We start from the raw sequence: 25294 nt of genomic DNA on the forward strand, positions 1-25294 counted from the left end.
ACCAGATTAAGATCCCATGGATCCACGGGCGCTCGATACGGAGGAGCCGTGTGAGCCACGCCCTGAAGAAAGGTTTTGACCTGAGGGCGGGAGGCCAAAGTCTTCTGAAATAAAATGGACAGCGCCGAAACGTGACCCTTCAAGGAACTGAGAGCAAGCCCCGCATCCAGCCCTGCCGGAAGAAACGCCAGAACGAAAGGGAGCGAAAAGCACATAGGCGCGATGTTATTGGCCTCACACCAAGTGAAATAGGCCTTCCAAGTACGGTAGTAAATTTTGGAAGATGATGGCTCGACCGGAGAATCCTGCTCGTTTCAAAACCTCGGTCTCAACAGCCACGTCGTTTAATTGAGCGGCCGAGAATTGGGGTGGCAAATCGGACCTTCAGACAGCACATCTGCCCTGTCTGGAAGCCTCCAGGGGGCGTCCGCGAGAAGGTTGACAATGTCCGCGAACCAAGACCTTCTGGGCCAATTTGGGGCGATGAGAATGACTGGAATTCCTTCTGCTTTGATCTTCAACAGCTTGGGAAGAAGAGGCAGGGGAGGAAACAGGTAGGGGAGCTCGAACTGTGACCAAGGAATGGCCAGAGCGTCGGCGCCCACTGCGAGAGGATCTCGAGCTCTGGATACAAACTGTGGGACCTTCCTGTTGAGGCGAGAAGCTAGCAGATCTACGTCCGGGGTTCCCCAACGACTGCAGAGCTGAAGAAAAACCTCCGGATGTAGGCAGCACTCTCCTGCCGCGAGACCCTCGCGGCTGAGAAAGTCGGCGGCCCAGTTGTCTACGCCGGGAATGTGTACCGCGGAGATTGTCGGTACCGAAATCTCTGCCCACTGAAGGATCTTGGACAATTCTGCCAGGGCTGAGACACTCCGTGTCCCTCCTTGGCGGTTGACATATGCCACCGCTGTGGCATTGTCTGTCTGAATCCGGACAGGCAGGCCCCTGAGGAGCCTTTCCCAGTGGACGAGAGCCAGATGGATCGCTCGTATCTCTAGGACGTTGATCGGCAGAGCTGATTCCTGAGTCGACCAACGACCCTGAACAGTGTGATGGCGGAACACTGCACCCCAGCCGAGGAGGCTGGCATCCGTTGTTACAATCTGCCAGTGAATGGGAAGAAAAGACCGACCCAAGTGGATAAGAGGTGACGTCAACCACCAGTTGAGTGACCGCTTGACCCGGCATGAAAGACGTACAGGGCGATCCAGGGACAGAGCCAACCTGTTCCACCTCGACAGAATGGCGTGCTGGAGAGGTCTGGCGTGAAATTGGGCAAAGGGAACTGCCTCTATCGCCACCACCATCTTTCCCAGGACCCTCATAGCTGTTCGGACAGACGGAAATCGTGTGGTCTGCAGCGATCGAACATCTTGCTGCAGGGAAAGAATCTTCTCTCGTGGGAGAAAGATCCTTGACCAACGAGTGTCGAACAGTAGGCCCAGAAACACAAGACGTTGAGAAGGAATCAGACAAGACTTTTTCCCGTTGACGATCCACCCGAAATTGGAAAGGGTGTCTAGGACGATCGTCAAACTTAGGCTAGCCTGTTGAAAAGAGGAAGCTTTGATCAGAATATCGTCAAGGTACGGAAAAAGAACGAGACCTCTGATCCTCAACAAGGCCATCAGCGCAGCCTGATCTTCGTGAAGACTCTGGGAGCGGTGGCGAGACCGAAGGGGAGCGCGACGAACTGGTAATGATCCTGGTGTATCGCAAAACGCAGGAACTTCTGATGTCCGGAGTATATGGGCACGTGTAGATAGGCATCTTGGATGTCTATTGAACACATGAATTCCTGCTCCTCCATGGAAGCGATTACCGAACGAACTGACTCCATCCGGAAGTGGCGAAGGCGTACTCTCTTGTTGAGAAGCTTGAGATCCAAGATGGGTCGGACCGCCCTGCCTTTTTTCGGCACCACAAAAAGGTTCGAATAAAATCCTGTGAACCGCTCCGAGTCGGGAACGGGCACAATCACCCCGGAACTGAGGAGAGAGGTGATGGCCGTAAAGAACCCCGGGATCAAGGCTGGATCCCTTGGAGGACGGGATTCGAAGAAACGATTCGGTGGAAGAGAAACGAACTCTCTTGTATCCTGACGATACAACCTCCCTGACCCAAGCGTCCTCTACTGAGGCCAGCCAAACATCCCTGAAGAGAAAAGTCGACCTCCCAAATCGGAAGGGACCCTCGGGAGTCCGACGATAGTCATGCAGATGTAGACCGTCCAGACCTGGATCTGGATGGTCTGCCCTGGGAAGAGTGGGATCGCCAGGAAGGAGTGGGTCTGAAGGAAACTTTCTATCTTGGCGCGCCTGCGGTCTTTGTTGGTTGGATGAGTTCTCCGCCGTATTGAAACGGCGGAAAGCCCGAAAGGGTCGAAACTGACGCCTTAGTGGAGGTCTGCGAGGCTTAGACTGAGGGAGAAGGGAACTCGTGCCTCCGGTGGCGTCCTTAATAATCTGGTCCAATTGGGATCCAAAGAGGCGTACTCCCTGAAAAGGCATTAGTAAGAGACTTCTTAGAAGACAAGTCCGCCTGTCAGGCCTTGAGCCAAATTGTACGTCGGATTGCCACAACGTTGCTTGATGCCTGAACCGCGCAGGATGCGGCATCCAAAGAAGCAGAAAGCAGATAATCCCCCGCATGGGAAATCTGATTGGCGAGATCGGCCAATCGCTCTGGTTGCGCTTTATCTAGGATGCCCTGATGAAGATCCTCTGCCCAAGTAGCTATGGCTTTTGCTTCCCAAGATGAAGCAAAGCTTGGACATACCGCCGCTGAAGCCGCTTCGAAGGCGGACTTAGCTAGGGATTCTATAATCCTATCATTAGAATCCTTTAGAGCCGCCACGCCTGAAAGCGGGAGAACCGTGTTATTAGAAAGTCTGGACATGGGCGGGTCCACCGAGGGAGAAGCAGCCCAGTTGTCCGTGAGCTCTTTAGCAAACGGGTACAGTACGCCGAGACGCTTTCCTCTTTGAAAGCGTCTGGTCGGATCTTCTCTTTCCCTGGTAAAAATCTTTCCAAACTCGGAATGGAAAGGAAATACCCTGGAGGGTGTTTCCGCCCGTCTGAACGAAACCTCCTGATCTGAGGCTTTCGCAGGGGGGTCAGCAATCTCGAAGGTCTGGTGAATCGCTGCAATGAGGTTCTGCACCGTAACATTCATGTTCGCATCCTGGTCCGAATCCAGCTCTAAAATCCCCTCAGAAGACCTGTCCGAAAACGCTTCACCTGACTCGGGAGAGGAGGCCCGGGAAGGAGGCTGCTGAGACGGACTATGCGGTGAGATGGGACGAGGAGAGGATTCTGGCTGGAAATCCTGCCTGGGTCTTTTGCGACTAACGCTGGCTGACTCAGAAGGAATCTCTTGAGACCTGCTGGACCCTGCAGAAGTGTCCATGGGCAACTTATCCAGAGCGGCTACTAGGGACTGAGACACCCTGGTGAGGTCTGCCACTGATTGAGGAAGAGATGAAGCCCAGCCAGGCATGGGGGGGGTTCACTCTCACCTGGGGCCATAGATGGCTCATGGGCGGCGTCAGGCTGAATTGGATTGCTACAGTCCAAGCAGAGGGGAGTGGACTGACCTGAGGGAAGTTTTCGATTGCAAGAAGAGCACGCAAAGTACTTTACTAGAGTGCAGGGGGGAGCCGTAGAGCGGGTACGATCAGATTTAGAGTTAGACATAGTGATAACTGAGGTAGTGCCGGAAGGTTGGGGGACAGAAGGCAGAGGAGGGTGTCAGTCTGCAGATGCAGCGCTACTCACAGTCCGGTGTCCCCAGAGACAATGCTATCCGGCTTGTCTGCAGCTGCAGGTCAGAGCGAAATCCGGCTGACAGAACGGCGTCCGGCTGACAGGCTGGGAAGATGGCAACCGCCTGAGAGGAATGGGAAAAACGCGCGCTTCCAGGGGAAGAAGAAGGGCGGCGCTAACTGCCAGGCTGAAAGAGGCACCACCCGCTGGCCAAGAATAGGCTGGGGGCGGTGGGAGGACCTGGAACAGGCGGGAGAGAAGCCCGCTTAGAAGAAAGGGGCGGGGGGCGTGGCCGCGACGCAGAGGAAGGCCCGAAATGAAGCCGGGGTCTAAATTAATAGCGGCGGCCGCCTGTCAGCGCGGGGCTGCGCGGAGGTCCCGCAGCGCTGCCGCGGCAACCGCTCTGCAGAACGCCGCTGCTATATGCTGGGCCCAGGACTGAAGGCGGGGGTAAAACGCCGGGCAAGGCCCCTTCTGACGCCAGGGCCAGGAGTAATTGCGGCGGCCGCAGTGGCCGCTTAGAATAAGATTGGAGCCGCCGAGATGCCCATCTAGGGATGAGGAGGACGTGACTCGGCCCCCATACTTACCTCCGTCTGGCATTCAATAAAGGTACCTCAATATCCCACGCTGTCTGTCTTTTGTAGTGTCCGCGTCTCATCCAGACCGACAGGCTCTGGTGGGCGAGTGGGTGGGAGACGGGGAGCGAGGACCATCTGGATCGCTGGCACGCATCCGTGCTGAGCTCTTGGTCCTGCTGTAGAGACCTATGAGGATACGGGGTGGCAGTACACGCCGTACTCAGTCTCTTTGTGGGAGTACAGCTGTGACTCTTCACACTGTATCCCTCCGGAACCTGAAAAGGAACGACGCACCTTGAGGTAGATAAGGGTCTAATGAAAGACCCGTGTCCACCTCCTACTGACACTAAGCTAAACTGAGGAATTCCCTGCCGGTCGGTGGGGTGTACACTGCGGAGGAGGAGCTAACCTTTTTTTTTGTGCATAGTGTCAGCCTCCTAGTGGCAGCAGCATACACCCTTGGTCTCTGTGTCCCCCAATAAGGCGAACGAGAAATAAAAGTTGGCCACATCCACCAATTTTTTTTTTTTTAGAGGAGCTGTGTGCGTAATATGGTCCTCTCGCTTTAGAGTTCAGCACTCCATCCTCTCCAGGCCTCTCCCAAACGTCCATGTGTAAGAAAGTGTGGCCGTATTGCTTGTATTCGGGGTGTACAGATGACTGATGCTTGTATTTGGGGTGTACAGATGAATGATGCTTCTAGGAACTGGTTCCCAGAGAGCACCATTGGTCGCATGGTGTGACGTGCACGGACCACCCATATTGCTTTATTAGGAAGGAGCCAAGTAAAGCAGACGATGGTCAGTTTATTTTAGCATTAGTCACAAGGGAGGTGCCAGTGTGGCAAAAATGAATGGATTTTAGGATAACTTTTTTTAATGTAAGTAACCGAATTCTTAGAACTTACTTGTAAGGAGCTTTATTCCTGGAGGCCACGCTGGTGAGAAGCGAGGACTGGAACCATCCCCCAAGCTGATCCTTCCCCTCCAAGTACACGTCGGCTCGCTGCTCCGCATCTACATATGATGGGATGACAAATGGCAGATTGTAACGTGTGCAATCCCCCTCGTAACATCTGGGCTGACCGAGGTGTATGGCCATAAATGGATGCCCCTGCCCCCCGCCATCACAGCTCATCATTCCTGTAATACCCAACCAGCCATGGCAGAACCAGACAGATTAGGATTTTCCACTTGACCACACAGGTACACGGTAAAGCGGCTCTCCAGCACCGTGCGGTCATGTTCTCCACATTTCAAGGACAGAGTAATGAAGGGTCCCATTCACTGACAGCAAGCAGAGATCTGCATAAAGCATATTAGAAAAACGCGCCACTTTTCATCCCTTCATTTGCTCCGTCTGTGTGGTGGTGCAGCGTGTCTCGGCTGAGCCCTGTAGTTGGACGCAGAGCACACAGGACGGGATCGCAGATCTCGTGTGATATCTACAGTCGTTATTTGCTTTAAATCAGAGGCTCCGCAGTAACATGTCAGCAGATACGGGCGTTGTAAAGCAGCGATTGCCCTGTTAAAACTTAAGCAAACTACGTAACAATGTTTGCCGACGATCCAATCTGCCAGCGGTATAAGTGCAGAGACGCGGGATGGATACTGGTGGTTTCCATAAATCCCATTGGCGGGACACCATACGTCTGATCTCCCATATAGAGAATGAGTAAATTGTCCTGTTCTCTGTAAGGAGGGAAAACGCCCTTTAAGCCCAATACTTCACTTCTATGGTGTAGAAATAGATTATGCAGCGACTACATAGGTAATGTAATCTACATAATGTATGGCTGTGGTCAACAACTGCCATCATATCCTGAGAGCCGGAGGCCACTGTCATAGAAGCAAATGCCACTCATCTACAATCGGAATGATGGGAGTTGCACTTTTGTAACAGCTGGAAGTTGGAGACCCCCCAAAGATAAAAGATACCGGGGCTTTTAGTTTTGGACATGACTGCTGTAATAAGAGTACTGCTGAATTTGTAACGGTACGTCCACATGTAGTTTTTACTTTATGTTTGGTGTAAACGCTGGGAAAGCTCCTGGTGGACACTCCAAACATAACCAAACATGTCCTAAGTAAGAAAGCTCGTACCTTCCAGAACGTGAGCCCATGATGTTCCACTGTCAAACCAGATGTCCAAAACATCTCGTCCCGGCTCAAAATCAAGTGCGTTGGCACCGCTGGCAGCCTGGCAAAACAGAAAACCTTTTATTACATGTTATAATTCCAGTGAGTAATTTTTATGTAGTTGGGATCTATGCTCCATTATTATTTCCAGGAGTTGCCATTGTCTGACCCATGGGACCTATTACAATAGGGCCTGCGGCTCATGCCACAAGGGTGCCTCATGCCGCAAGCTCAATACCATTTATGAAGAAGGGCCCGGGTTGTGCCCTGTGTGACGTATGGAGTGTATGTAGGTACCTGCTGAAGCACGGATTTAGGAAGCAGTTCTTCTAGCGGATGCGTCCACCACACGTCGCTGCCATGCTGCTCCACCAGTTTAATGATGTGACCAACAGTGTGCCTGGAGGAGAGAGCAGAGGAACAACGGGGATGGATGTCAGACCCCAATTTATGCAGCAAATATAAAGCATAGGTAACAAGCTAAACTGTATAATGTCAGCTAAGTGACCTATTTACTGCACCTCGAGACTGTAATACCACGATGGTCCTCCTAGTAGCACCACCAATGTATGTTTCATTTCATGCATAGCGCCATGTAATTCTACATTTCCCTTTAGGCTATGTGCACAGAACTGCAGGTGATGTACAGTACCATTATAGCCTATGTAAAAAAAAAAAACACAGCTGTGCACATGCTGCGGATTTTACCACGCGGATTTCGTGCGGAATAAAAGCAGCATGTCACTTCTTTTGTGCGGTTTTGCTGTAGTTTTCCACCTGCTTCATTCTACAAATCCGCAGGTGGAAAACCGCACAAAAACGGTACAAAAAATGCATTAAATCCGCAGGAAAAATTCAGGTCATTTGACCTGCGGATTTAGTAAAATCCGCGTGGAAAAATCAGCGTAAGGATCCGCACCGTGTGCACATAGCCTTAAAGAGCACTGAAAAATAATTCATTCGCTGTGTCTAGATAGCAGCAGACCTATGGCACCAATGGCCACACTAGGAGGTCTTTGCTTTGCAGCAGTGCAATTTGGGACAGCGCCTTTAAAACAATTCTGGGACTATAAAATACACAGACACCATATTTTTATACTGTAATGCGCCTATAGGCTTCTAACATGTGAGACGTATGCCAAGAGCAAGACTTCAGGACACAGACCCATTTTATTTTTTATGACACGCGTCACTATATTTTTTTAAAGCGATTCAGAGACTGGTTTTTGTGACAGATTGTATTTCATGTTTCAGTCAAGAGTTTTATATAAAGTATAAATAAAAAAAAATAGGAAATTTACATAAAGTTTGGAAAAACTTGCCCTTTTTTTAAAAATCCTCTACGTCCAGGATGGATAATGTAACATAGAAGTAATACTGTAATGTACCATATGTCTACTTTAGCTGGTCAATATTTTTCCATCATTAATTTTTAAAGACATTACATGTTTATTAACAACTAGCTGAAGAGCCCGGCGTTGCCCGTGCATAGTAACTAACTGCGTCCCGCTGTCTACCTCCGCTGCCCCACTCTAGAGTCGCTCTCTCCCTCCGAGGCCCAGGTCACCCCCCATCCCCCCTCAGCAGCCCTGCTCTCCATCCATCGTCCCGCTCTCTCCCTTCGCAGCCTCTGTCTCCACTAGCCATTCCGCTCTCTCCCTCAGCAGCCCCGCTGTCTGCCTCCGCAACCCAGCTCTCCATCCACCGTCACGCTCTCTCCTTCCGCAGTCCCACTCTCCAATTGCCGTCCCGCATTCTCTCTCCACAGTCCGGCTCTCTCCCTCTGCAGCCCCTGGCAGTCCACTGGCTGTCCCGCTCTCTCCCTCAGCAGCCCAGCTCTCCACCTGCATCCCGCTCTTTCCCTTAACACCCCCACTCTTTACCCACCATCCAGGCTCTGTCCTTCCGCAGTCCCACTTCTCCACCCACCGTCCTGCTCTCCCTCTGCAGCCTCGCTCTCCATCCATGTCCCACTCTTTCCCACTACAACCCCGCTTTCCACTCACCAGTGAGCGGGGCTATGGGGAGTGGACGTGGCGTCATACATATACACACACACACACACACACACAGCTATATATATTATATATATAGCAAAAGACTGGGATTCATATAAAACGACCCCTTTTTTCCTGTTTATAACAGAAAAGCATTTTAATATTTATTACCCTGTTTGTTTTGTTTTTTTTCTTAATTTAAAAAAATCCCACGATTCCCTACCTGAATCCAAACCAGTTCTCCAAAATGATGGAGCATCTTGTGGATTTCTGAACCTCCCTTAAGATTATTTTCAGGCACCATTTCAGGTCTGCAGAGGCCTTTAGGTGCCAAAATTCAAGAAATTACCATTAAAATACAACATTGTCAAAACTACACAGGCGGGTTGGGCTCTCCATTCTACTCGGTGCTTGGTGTCGTTCCTCTGGCTCCTCCTCACTGCCGGGTGATTGACCCTTCGCCCTGTTACCAGATCATCAGGCAGTCACTTGCAGGGGTGTATTACGCTGCTGTTTGCTTTGTGCTATCTGGAGATATTTCTATGCTCCTTGATCTGTCAAAGGTTCTTTTCTAGTGACAATGACAAATAGAAACGAACCCGGCCATAAAGCGATTGGAGCACCACTGAAAAATAGAACTCAACTTGCAGAACACAGCGTCCTTTAGGGATCCAGAGAGCTCCATTTCTGGGATGGAGAGCTCTCTGAAGGGTCGATATTGACATTAGCATTGCTCTCCTGTGCCCTCTAGTAGAGCGGCGCTGTGCCATCCAGAAGAGCGCTCCAGTGCCCACTAGTAGAGAGTGGTTGATAGACTTCTCTGGCTGCGGATAAGTTAACGGAGAACAATAGGATCAACAAATTAGACAGGCCTGACCCTCATCTTCTCCAACATCGTCGGTCGAGGAGTGTTGGGAGACCTCCAAACACATTAGACTGTCAGCCAAGCCTACCCATATTAGCGGGTTCGGCTAACATTAGTCTATTGTGTATGAGGGCTTTAAATGTCCTTTGGCTCTCTCTTACCCTTTAGACCACCAGAAATCCACCAGAAAGCTTCTAAAAACGCAAAAAAGAACGGTGATCTCCCTCTTTTTTTTTTTTTATAAATAAAAGAACATACAGTGGGTACTTTTAAGGATTATGGAGGCCACTGTGCTCTTGGAACCTTGAGAGCTGCAAAAAAATATTTTTGCAACCTTGGCCAGATCTGTGCCTTGCCACAATTCTGTCTCTGAGCACCTTGGCCAGTTCCTTTGACCTCATGATTCTCATTTGGTCTGACGTGCACTGTGAGGTCTTATATAGACAGGTGTGTGCCTTTACAAATCAAGTCCTATCAGTTTAATTACACACAGCTGGACTCCAATGAAGGAGTAGAACCATCTCAAGGAGGATCAAAAGGAAATGGACAGCATGTGACTTACATATGAGTGTCTGAGCAAAGGGCCTGAATACTTATGACCATGGGATATTTCATTTTTTTTTTTTTATAAATTTCCAAAAATTTCTCCATTTTTGTTTTTTTTTTTCAGTCAAGATGGGGTGCAGAGTGCACATTAATGAGAAAAAAAAAGGAACTTTTTAAATTTACCAAATGGCTGCAATGAAACAAAGAGTGAAACATTTAAAGGGGTCTGAATACTTTACAGTTAAAGGATGCTGAAAAAAACTGAACATGTGAACAGCGAGTAGGTTTTACATGGCTGTACACATGTTCCTTCTTTTAAGCTTTTGTTAGCGTTTTTTGGGCGAGTTTCCGAGAAGAATGCACACACCCTGAGGCCTACATTTACCAAGCAGTGTTATCCATCTGTTGCAGGAGCTGTAGTTATTACCACTTGTTTTTTACATTTTTTTTTTTTTTTTTTTTTTTTTTTTTTAAAACTTAACACGCCATGCGCTCACATAATATACTGCAATACGGTGAGGCAAGTAGGTCGATGGAGGGAGTAACCTCAAATGCCGCTGTTACTACTGACTGCGACAGGTAAGGGGTTAAGCTTCCGATATCTGAATTATTGCAAACCAGTTTGTGCCCCACCCCAAAAAAAACCCCGAAAATGACGCACATTTTGAAACAAATCTATTGCTTCCCATAGCACACACCACAAACACACTAGGTCTTATGTATACGAAAGCTAGAGAAACTAGCAACCAATCACATTCACTCTTTCATTTTCACAGTGGCCATTTTACAATGAAAGAGGGGATCTGATTGGTTGCTATGGACAACTGCCTGTTCTCCTTGAGGCCTAGTGAAAGGCTTTTCACCTTCACATAAAATCGTTCCCAGTGATAATGACATTAGTTTGTGTGCTCCACGGGGAGACTAATGTGAGGGAACTAACTGTACCAGAAGAAGTAATTCATGACACAAAATCACAGTCTTGTGACTTTTAGTAACACTCTCCTATCCTGCCCCTTTTATTAACCATTAACGGGACCATACTCAACCTTATCACGCCGGACTGTCCCACGCAATGTCTTGTAATTCATCCACTATGTCTCATACTTTCAGAAATGTTTGCAAACGTGTAATCATTAACCGCATATAAGGCAATATTCCCATTATCTTTGTGATGTACGTGCCCATAGGGTGACATTGGCCCAGAGGAGGCCAAATGTCTGTTCTTTTTAGTAGCCCGTCTGGCCAGTATAAAGTAAAAAATAAATTATATATATACACATATATATATATATATATATATATATATATACATATACACACACACACCACACGTGTGTGTGTGTGTGTGTGTGTGAGATATATATATATATATATATATATATATATATATATATATATATATATATATATATATATTTTTATTACGCATACATGGATACACACTGTATAATATATACATTGGTTCTTTTCTGACCCGCCGCACCCAAACACAACAGTGCTGGTGGTGCGCAGACATCTCAGCACATTCTTGCACTTTTACACCACTAAAGTGCACAAACTGGTTCAGCCTCTTATTAGAATTGAACTGGGAACTCTCCTTTCTCCATCTGTGGCTTTAACAGGTCCTTTCACTGGATTTTTTAAATTTAGACCGAGTACCTCCTCTAATTACCGATGCTCCGCTGATTCCGAAACTGTTTTCCTTTTTCTTCTGTGCCCCTTCGTTCCAAAGTTATGCCCCCTAAAAATATTAGTGCATATTTCCCTCTTCAGCCAACTGGGAGTATACAACAAGACTTCTTTGTGGGTCTTGCAGTGTTTTGATTGGCCAGCATCAGGAGAGAAAAAGCAAGTACCCAGAGAAGTTTTCTAATACACGCCCAGTTGGTTAAAGGGTGAAATTTGCACCTATATTTCCAGGGGGCATAACTTTGGGACGGAGGGGCACAGAAGAAAAAGAAAAACTGCGTCAGAATCGACAAAACAGCAGCAATTTGGAGGAGGTGCTCAGCTTAAAAAAAAAAAAATCCAGTGAAAGGATATCTTTAAAGGGATATTAAAAAATGAGCTTAAGGGCCCTACTACATGGTCCACTTTCAGGCCAGTAAGGGGCACCGATCGACTATATGCGGCCGACAACTGCAAAAGAGCACTCCTATGAGCATTCAGTCACTGATTTTTGGCTAGTGTATGTATATTTAGATATAAAGGGATGTAAACGTCTCAGCACGAGATATGTGACAAGGTACTGACCAGGAGGGGCAGGGATTTTCCTGGACTTCACTGTCAGTCATTGAATAAAGGTTCTCATGGTGAGCAAAATGGCTGATAAAAAAGAGCAATATAATGTGCCATTATCTGTGGAGGGAGTCAGGGGTCCTCATACACATTAGGTTGTCGGACGTTCCTGGAAGTTTGGCCAATGTTATGGCAGCCTAAAAGTGAATTTGCCTTCCTTATATCCTGCACTATTTATGATCTCATATCTGAATTAAAACAGCCAAATACATATAAAGAACTACAGCGCCAAAAAAAAAACAAAAAAAAAAACAAAACAGATTTTAAAATAACCATTACGCTAGACCAAACACCAAGGTCTTGCAAAGCGATCTTACATGAGATTTGGCAGAGGAGCTAATTTTTTTGAGGGTAGCACCCGCAATCTCACTTTGCGAAAGGTGGGGGATAAAAAAAAAAACACTACACAATTTGTAATAAGTGTCAAAAATTAGGACACCCGTTAGTCACAATGACTATATCATCGCTGCATGCGACGTATATACGTTTTTTACATCCAAGCACATGAAAATACATTATACGTGATACTGCACTGCGATCTAACGCGAGAAAAAAAGCGCAAAAAATAAAACCGCTGGGTATGTAGAAAATATATTCATCTTAAAAAAAATAATTAAAGCAAAAGGATAAAACATATTAAAAAATGTGAAATATGTTGTGTGTGAATCCACCCTTGGGCACTCAGGTTACTATATGCAGACACTTGACACGCATAGCATATCCTCCATCAACAGCTTTTTGATGGTTTCCACGTAGCAAGAGATGTTTCTCTTTCAAAAAAATCTCAATTTTAAATATGAATTTGCATAACTAAATGTCATATGTATATGCATCAATGCAAGAAGTCAGATGTAATGTGCAAGGCAGCTGGCTCGATGTACGTGTACATACGTCTGTGTATATATACACACACCGCAGGCTATAGACCGCTGGCTGTATAGGAGGAGATAGCGATACGGAGGATATTCAGCAGATGTTCTGGCATTATGAGACTCCTGCATCATTAATGGGCTCTGCAGACTGGATCACATCATCCTTGGAAGGCCTCATTCAGATGGGCAGATTGATCTGCCAATTCCTGAGCAGACAGAGTGACAAACACTGGGTCACTGCATAGCTAGTCACTATGATCCGAGGCAGCCATATTGGTTTCTTCTTTATGTGCTTTTCTTAATTCAAAGTTGTCGTAAATTAAGGGTGCCACCTTATAAACCCGCTATCCTTTAAGCTGTAAATATACTATACACGATCAACGTCTCTTATTGATCCACATCTGATACGTGGAGACCTGCCAACTCCCCACTTATACGGGGTTAACCCATGAACAACAATGATCACCAATCCATAGTATAATGGATAAATATATTATTGCTGGAGGTTGAGGATCCTGATGAAGGTCTTAAAAGCAGGGCTGTGGAGTCGGAGTCGTGGAGTCGGTGCTCATTTTGGTGGAGTCGGAGTCGGTATAAAATGGACCGACTCCTAAAATATATAATAAATTGGGTACAGTAATTCAATGCAGAATGTGCTGAATATTTTTTCATAGGAGTTTGGGAAAGTTATGAAATGTCCTATAAATGGCTGTTCTATTCCTGATCTAAGGCTACATTCACACACAGCGTTTTTCCTGTGTTTTTTGAGGATACATTTTTCAGCTGCAAAAGCTGATCGTCTTTTTAAAAAACCGCATCACCTGAAAGGTTTTTGAGCTCATAGATAATGTTTTCAATAGCCAAAGCAGATTAGAAATCTGCTCTATCTATCCATTTATCCATATCTGTCTATCCATATCGTATCTGTACCAAAAAGAATGAAAACCGGGTAGTACACCAATATATATTCTGTTCTATCTAAATATCTTGATTATTGGATCATAAAAATGATTAAATGTCTGAGGTTCACATTGTACTACAATAAATTTTTCACTTAAATATAAGCAATATGTGTGGGAGTCGGAGTCTGAGTCGTGGAGTCGGAGTTGGAGTCGGTGTAAGGGAAATTGAGGAGTCGGAGTCGCAGGTTTGGCTTACCGACTCCACAGCCCTGCTTAAAAGTCCCCCAAAGAACGAAAGGATATTCAGCATGTGCGACCACTTTCACGGCACACGCTAATGCCTTATTCACACAGGGAAACTTTGAGAGTACCGCCGTTCTTGCAATTGTTGACAGTCCAGGAAGTCGGACCCCCACAAATCGTACATCTGCTGTCAGATAACACAGGACACTTTCAGAATTATATGGAGTTTCTTCCTTGACGGGTCAAGTTTTTTTGTCTGTTGGTTTTAATTATATGACTGATCGTGTACAAATAAATATGACGTCTGACTTGGAGAAATTTTTCGTCATGACCTGATCAATAATCCAGATTGTGTCTGATCTCTGCCTCCCCATCTAATGCAGCCGGTATACTTAGTGCCCTGAATTATTTAATACTCCTCTCTGTTGCCAGCCTTCCATTAAGATAAAAAAAAAAAAAAAAAACACAAAAAAACTGACAGGTAAAAAAAAAAAAAAAGAAATGTAATGTATATACTTAGATATATAATGTATAAAATCCTTTCCTGGAACTTATCAGGCTGGAATCTGCCAGCTCCTCTGTTCAGTATCAGAGTCCATGAAGGCGACTGTGATAAGGGCCCTTGTAAAACTTTGCCCTGAGCATATAAAACCTATCAGCCAGGGTTTACGTGTCAATCTGCCGTCTCCCTGCACTGTGTGGATAGACGCTTCTGTGACAGCAGCCAATCGCTGGGATATTGATGAAGACGAGGGTTATCGGGCTGGAGGCAGAGTTATAGTGATTGCTAGGCAATCACGAGGGAAGAGACAGTTCCTGGTGTTCAGTGTCATGGTGTCGAGAAGGAATGCAGAGCGCTCAGCTCTTCTCCGGCGTCTCAGGTAGGAAACTGACGACTATTATATTACATACACGTCTCAGGTCGTAAGCTCAGTCTGACCTTAATTGCAGTCTATTGTTCCCTGTTATCAGCCATTGCAAAACAAATGTTTCTTTATCTTATCAGAAGTGCTCAGATTGTTCTCTGTTATCAGCCACAGCGAATGTAAATGTTTCCTTCCCATCCAACAAGTAATATTACAATGCTACGAACGTAAAGGAACACTATCTTACCTTAGTTCCCGGGACAGTCGAACACAAGCTATTATTTCCTGTTATCGGCCATTTCGCTTCTGGGAGAGGTCGAGTGTGACGTTCTCCAATTGGATCATTTATAGGGAGTTCAGACATGTTTCGGACCCCCACCGGTGATCAATACCTCCAAGAACAGCAAGCCGGGGGTTAACACTTAAGATTTGCTGGATGCATAAGACATTGGCGTCCCTGGGGCTGAAGCGTAAACTCGGCGAGCGACGGACGCTTAACCCTTCCAACCCGACGAGACAGGGGTGTTGGCGCGGTGTTTGCAGTTATTAACCCTATGGTGCTTAAGGTGTGACTTACCGGCCGCCAGATCTGAAGTTTTCTCTATTGATCTCGTTTTACAGGTGTGTCAACAAGGACAAAAGGCGATGGGAACCCGCCGGCTACGCAGTGGGAGCGGACTGTAGTGTGTATCAGGTGTAACAGCAACTCCATGTGGACTGCTCTGGTTTCCAGTGGAGATGCTGTTACTTTTGATGGGCACTTGCTGGTCGTCATCGTCTCATGGATCTCCTGGACGCACCGGGACTACAAAAGGGGCGTCCTACCGGCTTCTGGATTGGGAGAGTAAACCCCATTAAAGGACGTAGCTCGCTGGGGGTTGTAGTTTTCACAACAGCCGGAGGGGCTGCGGCATGCAACAATCCTCAATTTAGGACTCAATTACAAGAGAGGAAACTCGCTATCGGCGCCTGGGATGATGGGGTAACCAGAAAGATGACCTATGAATTGACAGCCACTTGGGTTACATATGTGTCTGTCATTTCTGTAGGCCAAAATTCTGATTACTGTCCTCCGCTCTACAACCTGGGGATCTAGCCATAATAAATGCAATTATGTACAGTGTTTATATGGCATATTTACAACAATATTTCCTAATTATTACTTATTGCATATCGTTTATGACAGTACAAAGCACGAGCGCCGCTCCAGAGAGCCGGACCCCAATAATTATCAGTAATTAATAAGCTATAGTACTACACTATAGAATATTGCATTCCTACTTAGTAGGAATATTAGTAAATGTGCAGGTGACAGTGTATAGTATGCCAGGAATTATCTATTAATATTTTTTATATTTACGAGTTATATATTCTGGCATAAAGTGTTCATCTAGTGCAATGCAAATTCTCCAGTCGCTGCGACAGTCTTCTCCTTACTAAAAAGAAAACTGAGTACATTATAAAAGTGCAAACTAGCTCTTTAGTATCATGTAACTTTATAGCAAAATTTAAAGTTTTGTTTTATTTGCATAAAAAATAAAAGCCTTAAAATATTCTTTTCTGCCGAAAAAAAATGTCTGTTCCGTGCAAAAACCAACACACAAAAACGACTACTAAGAAATAAAAGTTTGCATTGTGCAGAGTTCACACCAAAATATCTCTGCAATGTGGATGATGGTAAAGTCTGAGCCATGGAGAGTATAAATGTCCTAACTAAGGGCAGGGGGTGATTTAATATTAACTTGTCTCATTCCTTACCGACTAAAGTTGACAAAAGGGGGTGATAACATGAGGAAAAGCTCCTGTCCCACCTTAACATAAGAAAAGATAATAGTACCAGGCTGTGTCTGCTATGAGGGGGGAGATGCCATGAAGAAAGGTTTCTGTGAAGCTTACTACAGGGTCCATAAGAAGAGAGATAACTATAAAAGTCTGACATTTATTCCTGATGTCGCTCTCCCTCATTACAGATATAGAATAACACTTTTCTTACCCCCCCACTCCCAAATGTGAATGAATGCTGTCCCCCCAAATGTTGCACCTACATTTGTAGACTGGTATCATATGATCAAAACTCTGGCCCTTATTTGAACCAATGCTTATGCAAAGCAGCAAATGTGAAAAAGCTGAGCTGCAGTGTAAAGCAAGGGGGAGGAACAAAATCAGCATAATGAAAACAGAGGGTGGATTTCAGACTACTGTAGGCTGCAGTACTGGTTACGCTCATCTCATGCTACGTACTTAATTGCAATGTTTCCGGGGGATTTTCGAATAAAAACTTGGAAGCATATGCTTAAGTGTATATTTCTTTACAGTACATCACCCCAGTATATACCGACCAGAGATGAATGGGGACTGAAGATCTGCCAAAGGTACGCGGGGACCTGGCACGTATGTGTAATAATTCTTTTCTCCTGTGGTGGCGCTGTAGGTGGAAATGAACATAAATCTTCCATTTCCCCCCATGTATCACAGTTGATAGTCCCAGGTCACCACTACCACACTTCTTTATCACTGCCAGCAGGGGGCGCTATCTGCAAAAAGTTTTTTTCTAAGTATTGCAAATATTGATATTGGTCATTTGCACTAAACTCATTCCTGTGCATTAATTATTTGGGCCATGAGACTGAGAAACTATTACATTAACGATCAGAGGAGGCTCCAAGAAACAGAAGTATTTCCCAGCATGTTTAGTGATGCTAAATGAGAAAGCATATTCCACAAAGAAACGATAAGGGCTCATTCAGACGTCCGTTTAAATCTGTCTGAGATGGGATGTTAACGTACGGACTGACCGCGGGGGTCTCCCGACCTGACCGGGACAGCCCCTTTGAAATACATGGAGCGGTCACGCTCTGGGTCGGGAGATGCACAGCCAGTCCGTGCATTAGCGGTCCGGTCTCAGATGTTTGAATGAGCCCTAAAAGAAAGGGTTAATGATTTATTCAAGGCGCACGGTTTTGCTTCTGCAGAAACCTTAGACGTGATAGCAGCTTATTAAGCGATTAGTGAATACTCCTGGATGATCTCTACTCTTAAAGAGGAGCTCCATAAGGAAATTCCCTGCACAAAATGGCCTTAATAGGGAATATGGCTGTTGCAGAGGGGGGGGATCATCACTCGGGACCCCCTTCTATTACCCAGAGAAGAGATTTATAGGACAGAACAGTTTCCCATTGGACTCAAATGGCCAGACAGAACTTCTGAGGACAGTGGAGTGATGGCGCAAGTAAAGACCCCCATCGGGGTGCACTTCAAAAAGTGAAAATATAAAACAAAATTCTATGGATTTAATTGTTTTTTTTTTTACTTAAACCTCTTATCTACCCACAGGGTCTCATCATGTTACATCAACCTCACCCATCAAGAAATTGAGGGTCCGGTGTCCCACAAATGAATGACTCTGTATGTACAGGTATCAGCTTGTTACTGTACAGCCTGCAGGGAGCCCAAGCTGGGAGAGAACAGGAACCTGTCTTCAGGCTATCACCTCTCCGACCGATCACTGCCTTTCCCTGTACATCCCTGTTCCCCGTCTATGGCAGCAGTGGTCTTGCATGCCACTACCGCTCCTGTAGAAGTGAATGGAGATGCTCGAGCACAACCATTCCATTTACACAAGATTTTAGGACCCCTTGTTCTCGGTATTTGTGAAAATCTGGACCCCCTACATGTCTCCTATCTTGTGGAAAGGTGATAAAATGATTTTTGTGAGATAATCCCTTAATTAGGAGCGCCTTCATCTTCCCATTGAGATCCACATAGTGGTGTGAAGCCATAGGGTATAAAGATCCATCAATTTAGCAATCAACTCTTACTGACATTTTCTGTAAAAGGTAGCCTACTTTGTTCTACCGGGCTCCAGTTTTGCCCTTTCTGCTCTGTTGCGCGCCTCTGGCATTGCAATATCCATTACTGAGCTATCAGGTTACACACGGGGCAACAGACATACTGCAGGTTACTGCATATTTCCAATCTGGAGATTGAGGATCCATTTTTACCAGCACCTCTCACCCAGTTAGTCCTCACGCACTTCGCCGCTGATATAACATCTATATTTGCATAAAACTTTGTTTCGACCCAAATCTGTGAAACCAATGCTGACAGCAAATAAGGCCTGACCCTATCGGAAGTCATAAAATCCTGCACATGCTGGGCCCTGGCCAACAGCAATCCCCTTCCCACTGAGATCCCTACTTTAGTCTCTTAAATGGCCATAATAGAGAATAAGGAAAAATAGACAGTCGCAAATCAGTGTAATCGGGCAAATTCTCTAATCTGTAGACAAGTGGGGGTCCGACATGCCACAGACAAATAGGGGATGAATGGCATGGAGGCCGAGCACCTGCACTGCCACTCCTCTCTATTACAGGTATGGAAACAATCGGGTGGGACTGAGACATGAGACTCACGGGGGGATTACACACGTGCTACACAGGAACAGCGATAGGAATATATCACTCCAATTCAGCACAAAGCTCATGGGGCTGAGGAACCAGGAGACAGATGAAAAACGCCAAACAGCCGCGATGACATTATACATTTTCATAAATCATCAATGTTATCCCCTTTTATTTTTTATTTTTTTCTAAAATATTTTTCTTATTAAAGGGAAACAAAACTTGCCAAAACTTCATCCTGTAATATGTTATAAATATAAACTACATTAGATGTAAATATGAATCAGCTTATATTTCATTAAAGGTTTTCGCTTTATAAGATGCACCTGATTATAAGACGCACCCCCAAATTTGGTGAGGAAAAAGACCAATTTTTTATGTTAAAAGGAGGTGTGTCTTATAATACCAATGTCAGTCTTTCAAATCACATACTGTATACGTCCCTCATCCTGGTATCTATATAACCCCCATCCTGGCACATTGCCCCCTTGTGCTGGCACATAGCCCCCCCCATCCCATCTTGGATATGGCCCCCCTGGTCACTCTATGCCCCCCTCTCTCTATACGTCCCCTTGCTGGCACGCACATGGTCCCCCTCTATATGCCTCCCTGCTGGTATGCACACGGCCCCTGCGTCCCTATATTCCCCCCTGTTGGCATTCACACGCCCCCCGTCCATATATTCCCCCCCTGCTGGCACATATTGTCCCCCGTCCCTATATTCCCCCCTGCTGGCACACATGGCCCCCCCGACCCTATATGCCCCCCTGCTGTCACACATGGCCCCCGTCCCTATATTCCCCCCTGCTGTCACACATGGCCCCGTCCCTATATTCCCCCTGCTGGCATGCACACGGCCCCCCGTACCTATATTCCCCCCTACTGGCACACATGGCCCCCTGTCGCTATATTCCCCCCTGCTGTCACACATGGCCCTCGTCCCTATATTTCCCCCCCTGCTGGCAAGCACATGATAAAATAACAAACAGTTAACTCACCTTCTGATGATGGCTCCTCCTCCCAGCTCCCCTGTGGCTCTTCCTGTGTCTGTGCCGACATCCTCCTCCTGCAAGGGCGCGTGGCAGGAGCTGCTCATTAAGGCAGTTCATGGTAGCTTCAGGACCTTCCGTCACGTGACCAATAGGACTGCGGTCACGTGACTCGCAGTGCACACTGGGAGTCACGTGACCGCAGGTGCTATTGGTCACGTGACGGAAGGTCCTAAAGCTGCCATGAACTGCCTTAAGGAGCAGCTCCTGTTGTGCGCCCTTGCAGGAGGAGAATGTCAGCACAGGCACAGGAAGAGCCACAGGGGAGCTGTGAGCAGGAGCCATCATTGGAAGGTGAATATAGTGACGGGGCGGGGAGAGTGAAGGCACATGCAATATGCACCGCTCCCCTGTCTACCAACTCGGCGCGGCTTCAGCACCGAGGTGATGGACAGCGGGTGCAGTGAATATTACATGAGCCTAATGAGTGTGACCTCCCGCTGTCTCTGCAGCCCGCAGCCAGCCCACCCCAGCCCCCTGACACCATGCCAGAGCCGTCTCCCCCTACTCTATAGCACAGCAGCACACAAATACGGTAATCTGTCACCACATTTCACAATACATGCAGAATATGATATTAAACATTTCCTGATGAGGCTGGTGTACTTACTGTGAAAATGTCAGCCTGGCAGTTTATTAATTTTTAATTATTATTTAAACACAATCGCCATCCACCTAGCTTGACTGACCACTCAAATGCATACATATAACCCTTAAAATTCATATTTATTAGTAGATATTAAAAAAAACAGACATTTTTTTTTTACTGCACAACAATACAAAAAAAAAAAAAAAAAAAATACAGAAGGTCTGGGATAACCAGACCAAAGTGTCAGAGGTCTGAGATAATCAAACCATACTAATCTATAAAGCCAATACATCGACACTTAATATGTCTCCTCTTTTTGCATGTTTCATGACATAGTCAATTAATCCCAATTCCAAGAAGGACTTAATCAAGTTAAGTTTCCTGTATGTCCCTGGTTAGACAAATGATACTGACGAGACCTATACTAGACAGTCCTCTACGATCTTCTGAGGGGAGTTTATAGCGTATATCTCAGGGCTTCCTAGGCCACTGGTCTGGTTGTTCCAGACCTCCTGTGATTTTTTTGCATTACTGTTGTGCACTAAGGGTTTTTTCTAGGTGTTTTTAATACATACTAATAAATATTAATTTTAAGGGTTATATGTACGCATTTGAAAGTCCTTTATAACTATATATGACGTCTACAAAACCTGAATGACCGTTCCTCAGAGATCCTCCTCCCTGCTAATTAATCTCCATCCACCTAGCCTGACTGACTGCTCCTCATAGACCCTCCTCCCTGCTAATTAATCTTCATCCACGTAGCTTGACTGACTGCTCCTCAGTGTCCCTCCCCTCTCTACTGTTGCTGAATCTCCGCCCAATTAGCCTGATGGACAGATATTTGAGCGTCCCTCATTCCTGCTGCTGAATTATCACCCACTTAGCGTGACTCACAGCTTCTCAGAGTCCCTCCTCCCTGCTGTTGACTATCCGCCCACCTAGACTTATTGACAGTTACTCAGTGTGCCTGCTCTCTGCTGCTGAACCTACACCCACCTAGCATAATTAACACGTCTTCAGTGTCCCTCCTCCCTGCTGCTTTTGAGATCTCGCACTGCTCAGTACAAGCTGTAGCTGCCAGTTAGACCGGGCAAACCTTGTGAAACATGGTGACAAATCTCAATTAATAAGTTGTACAAATAAGTTGTTGTTATCATAGAGTGACACCCCTTCAGATTTTCCTCTTCCACATAAAGCAGACTTCAATATGCAAAAACAGGATTTTTTGGGTTGCTTACCGTAAAATCTGTTTCTCGGAGCCTTCATTGGGGGACACAGAGACCATGGGTGTATGCTGCTGCCACTAGGAGGCTGACACTATGCACAAAAAAAGGTTAGCCCCTCCTCCGCCGTATACACCCCACCGACCGGCAGGAAGTTCCTCAGTTAGTCAGAAAGCAGTAGGAGAAGTAACAGAATAGATTGAGAACAGAACAAACAACTCAACTGTAACAAACCGACAAACATAAGAACAGGAGTTGTAGAACATGGGAGGGTGCTGTGTCCCCCAATGAAGGCTCCGAGAAACAGATTTTACGGTAAGCAACCCAAAAAATCCTGTTTTCTCGTTCGCCTTATTGGGGGACACAGAGACCATGGGACGTCCCAAAGCAGTCCCTGGGGTGGGAAACAAACTTCCATCAGGCCAGTGGACTCACCACCGCAGCCTGCAGAATCCATCTACCTAGGCTGGCGTCCGCCGAAGCGTAGGTGTGGACCCTGTAGAATTTCACAAAGGTGTGAACCGATGACCACGTTGCAGCCTTGCAAAGCTGCAGCGCGGAAGCTCTGTGGCGCACCGCCCAGGAGGCACCCACCGCCCGGGTAGAGTGCGCTCTGACCCCTGGAGGGGCCACTCGATGCTTGACCCGGTATGCCTCCAAAATTGCCGATCTGATCCAGCGCGCAATAGTGGCCTTTGAGGCTGGGTGACCTTTCCTCGCCCCGTCAGGAATGATGAACAGAGAGTCTGACTTCCGCAAGGAAGTCGTCCGGGCTAGATAGACTCTCAATGCCCTGACTAGGTCCAGCTTGTTCAAGGACCGCTCCCGAGGGTGAGCTGGGCTCGGGCAGAAGGATGGCAGAACAATGTCCTCATTGAGGTGAAACGAAGATACCACCTTCGGAAGAAAAGAGGGCGGAGGCCGCAGAACTACCTTGTCCTGATGAAGGACCAAAAAAGGAGAGTGGCAAGAAAGTGCTGCTAATTCCGACACGCGCCGGATGGAGGTAATGGCCACCAGAAAGGCCACTTTCCAAGAAAGGAGGGAAAGGGAAACGTCCCTGAGAGGTTCAAAAGGAGGACCCTGCAGAACCTGAAGAACCAAATTAAGATCCCAAGGATCCACGGGCGCTCGGTACAGAGGAACCGTGTGAGCCACACCCTGGAGGAAGGTTTTGACCTGGGGCCGGGAGGCCAGCGTTTTCTGAAATAAAATGGACAGTGCCGAAACTTGACCCTTCAAGGAACTGAGAGCAAGCCCCGCATCCAGCCCTGCCTGCAGAAACGCCAGAATAGAAGGGAGCGAAAAAACCAAGGGCGCGATGTCATTGGTCTCACACCAGGAGAAATAGGCTTTCCAAGTACGGTAATAGATCTTCGAAGAAGGCGGCTTTCTGGCGCGGATCATGGTATGAATCACCCGATCAGAGAATCCTGCCCGTCTCAAAACCTCGGTCTCAACAGCCACGCCGTTAAATTGAGCGACCGAGAATTGGGGTGGCAAATCGGGCCTTGAGACAGCAGATTTGCCCTGTCGGGAAGCTTCCAGGGGGCGTCCGCGAGAAGGTTGACAATGTCCGCGAACCAAGACCTTCTGGGCCAATTCGGGGCGACTGGAATCCCCTCTGCTTTGATTTTCTTCAACAACTTGGGAAGAAGAGGCAGAGGAGGGAACAGGTAGGGGAGCTCGAACTGTGACCAAGGGACGGCCAGAGCGTCGGCGCCCACTGCCAGAGGGTCCCGAGACCTGGACACGAATTGTGGGACTTTCCTGTTGAGGCGAGATGCCATGAGGTCTACATCCGGAGTTCCCCACCGACGGCAGAGCAGATGAAACACCTCCGGATGTAGGGACCATTCCCCTGCCGCGAGACCCTCGCGGCTGAGGAAATCGGCGGCCCAGTTGTCCACGCCGGGAATGTGAACCGCGGAAATCGTTGGAACAAAGGTCTCTGCCCATTGAAGAATTCTGGACACTTCCGCCAGAGCTGAGACACTCCGTGTCCCCCCTTGGCGGTTGATATACGCCACCGCTGTGGCATTGTCTGTCTGAATCCTGACAGGCAGGCCCTTGAGGCGCCTTTCCCAGTGGACGAGAGCTAGATGGATCGCTCGTATCTCTAGGACATTGATCTGCAGAGCTGATTCCTGAGTCGGCCATCGACCCTGAACAGTGTGATTGCGGAACACTGCACCCCAGCCGATGAGGCTGGCGTCCGTAGTGACAATCTGCCAGTGAACGGGAAGAAAAGACCGCCCCAAGAGAATGAGGGGAGACGTCAACCACCAGTTGAGAGACTGCTTGATCCGGGATGAAAGGCGAACCGGACGATCCAGAGACAGAGCCGACCTGTTCCACCTGGACAAAATGGCCTGCTGGAGTGGCCTGGCGTGAAATTGGGCAAAGGGAACTGCCTCTATCGCCGCCACCATCTTCCCCAGGACCCTCATGGCTGTCCTGAGGGATGGAAATCGTGTGATCTGTAATGATCGCACGCCCTGCTGCAGGGAAAGGATCTTGTCTTGTGGGAGAAATACCCTTGACCGACGAGTGTCGAACAGAAGGCCCAGAAACACAAGGCGTTGAGTAGGGACCAGACAGGACTTTTTCCGGTTGATGATCCACCCAAAACTGGACAGGGTGTCTTGAACGATCGCCACACTTAGGCGGGCCTGTTGAAAGGAGGGAGCCTTGATCAGGATATCGTCGAGGTACGGAAAAAGAACGAGACCTCTGATCCTCAACAAGGCCATCAACGCCGCCATAATCTTCGTGAAGACTCTGGGAGCGGTGGCGAGCCCGAAAGGAAGCGCTACGAACTGGTAATGTTCGTGGTGAATCGCAAACCGCAGGAACTTCTGATGTCCGGGAAATATGGGCACATGTAGATAGGCATCTTGGATGTCTATGGAACCCATGAATTCCTGCTCCTCCATGGAAGCAATTACCGAGCGT

The 25294-nt window shown here is 47.2% G+C and overlaps 1 protein-coding gene across 3 annotated transcripts in view; it reads right to left on the minus strand.

The window, feature by feature from the left end:
• The window catches only part of IARS2 (isoleucyl-tRNA synthetase 2, mitochondrial), a 75475-nt gene that overhangs the window by 27899 nt on the left and 22282 nt on the right, over nt 1-25294 (minus strand). For all 3 annotated transcript variants that reach the window (XM_073556796.1, XM_073556797.1, XM_073556798.1), the window contains exons 13-15: nt 6784-6886; nt 6451-6547; nt 5256-5364 (exon numbers count right to left, since the gene is read on the minus strand). In XM_073556796.1, the coding sequence (XP_073412897.1) occupies nt 5256-5364; nt 6451-6547; nt 6784-6886 (309 nt within the window). The remainder of the gene's footprint in view (nt 1-5255; nt 5365-6450; nt 6548-6783; nt 6887-25294) is intronic.

Source organism: Dendrobates tinctorius, unplaced genomic scaffold, assembly GCF_039654945.1.
Source record: "Dendrobates tinctorius isolate UK_male_01 unplaced genomic scaffold, ASM3965494v1 ptg000239l, whole genome shotgun sequence".
Taxonomy (NCBI): domain Eukaryota; kingdom Metazoa; phylum Chordata; class Amphibia; order Anura; family Dendrobatidae; genus Dendrobates; species Dendrobates tinctorius.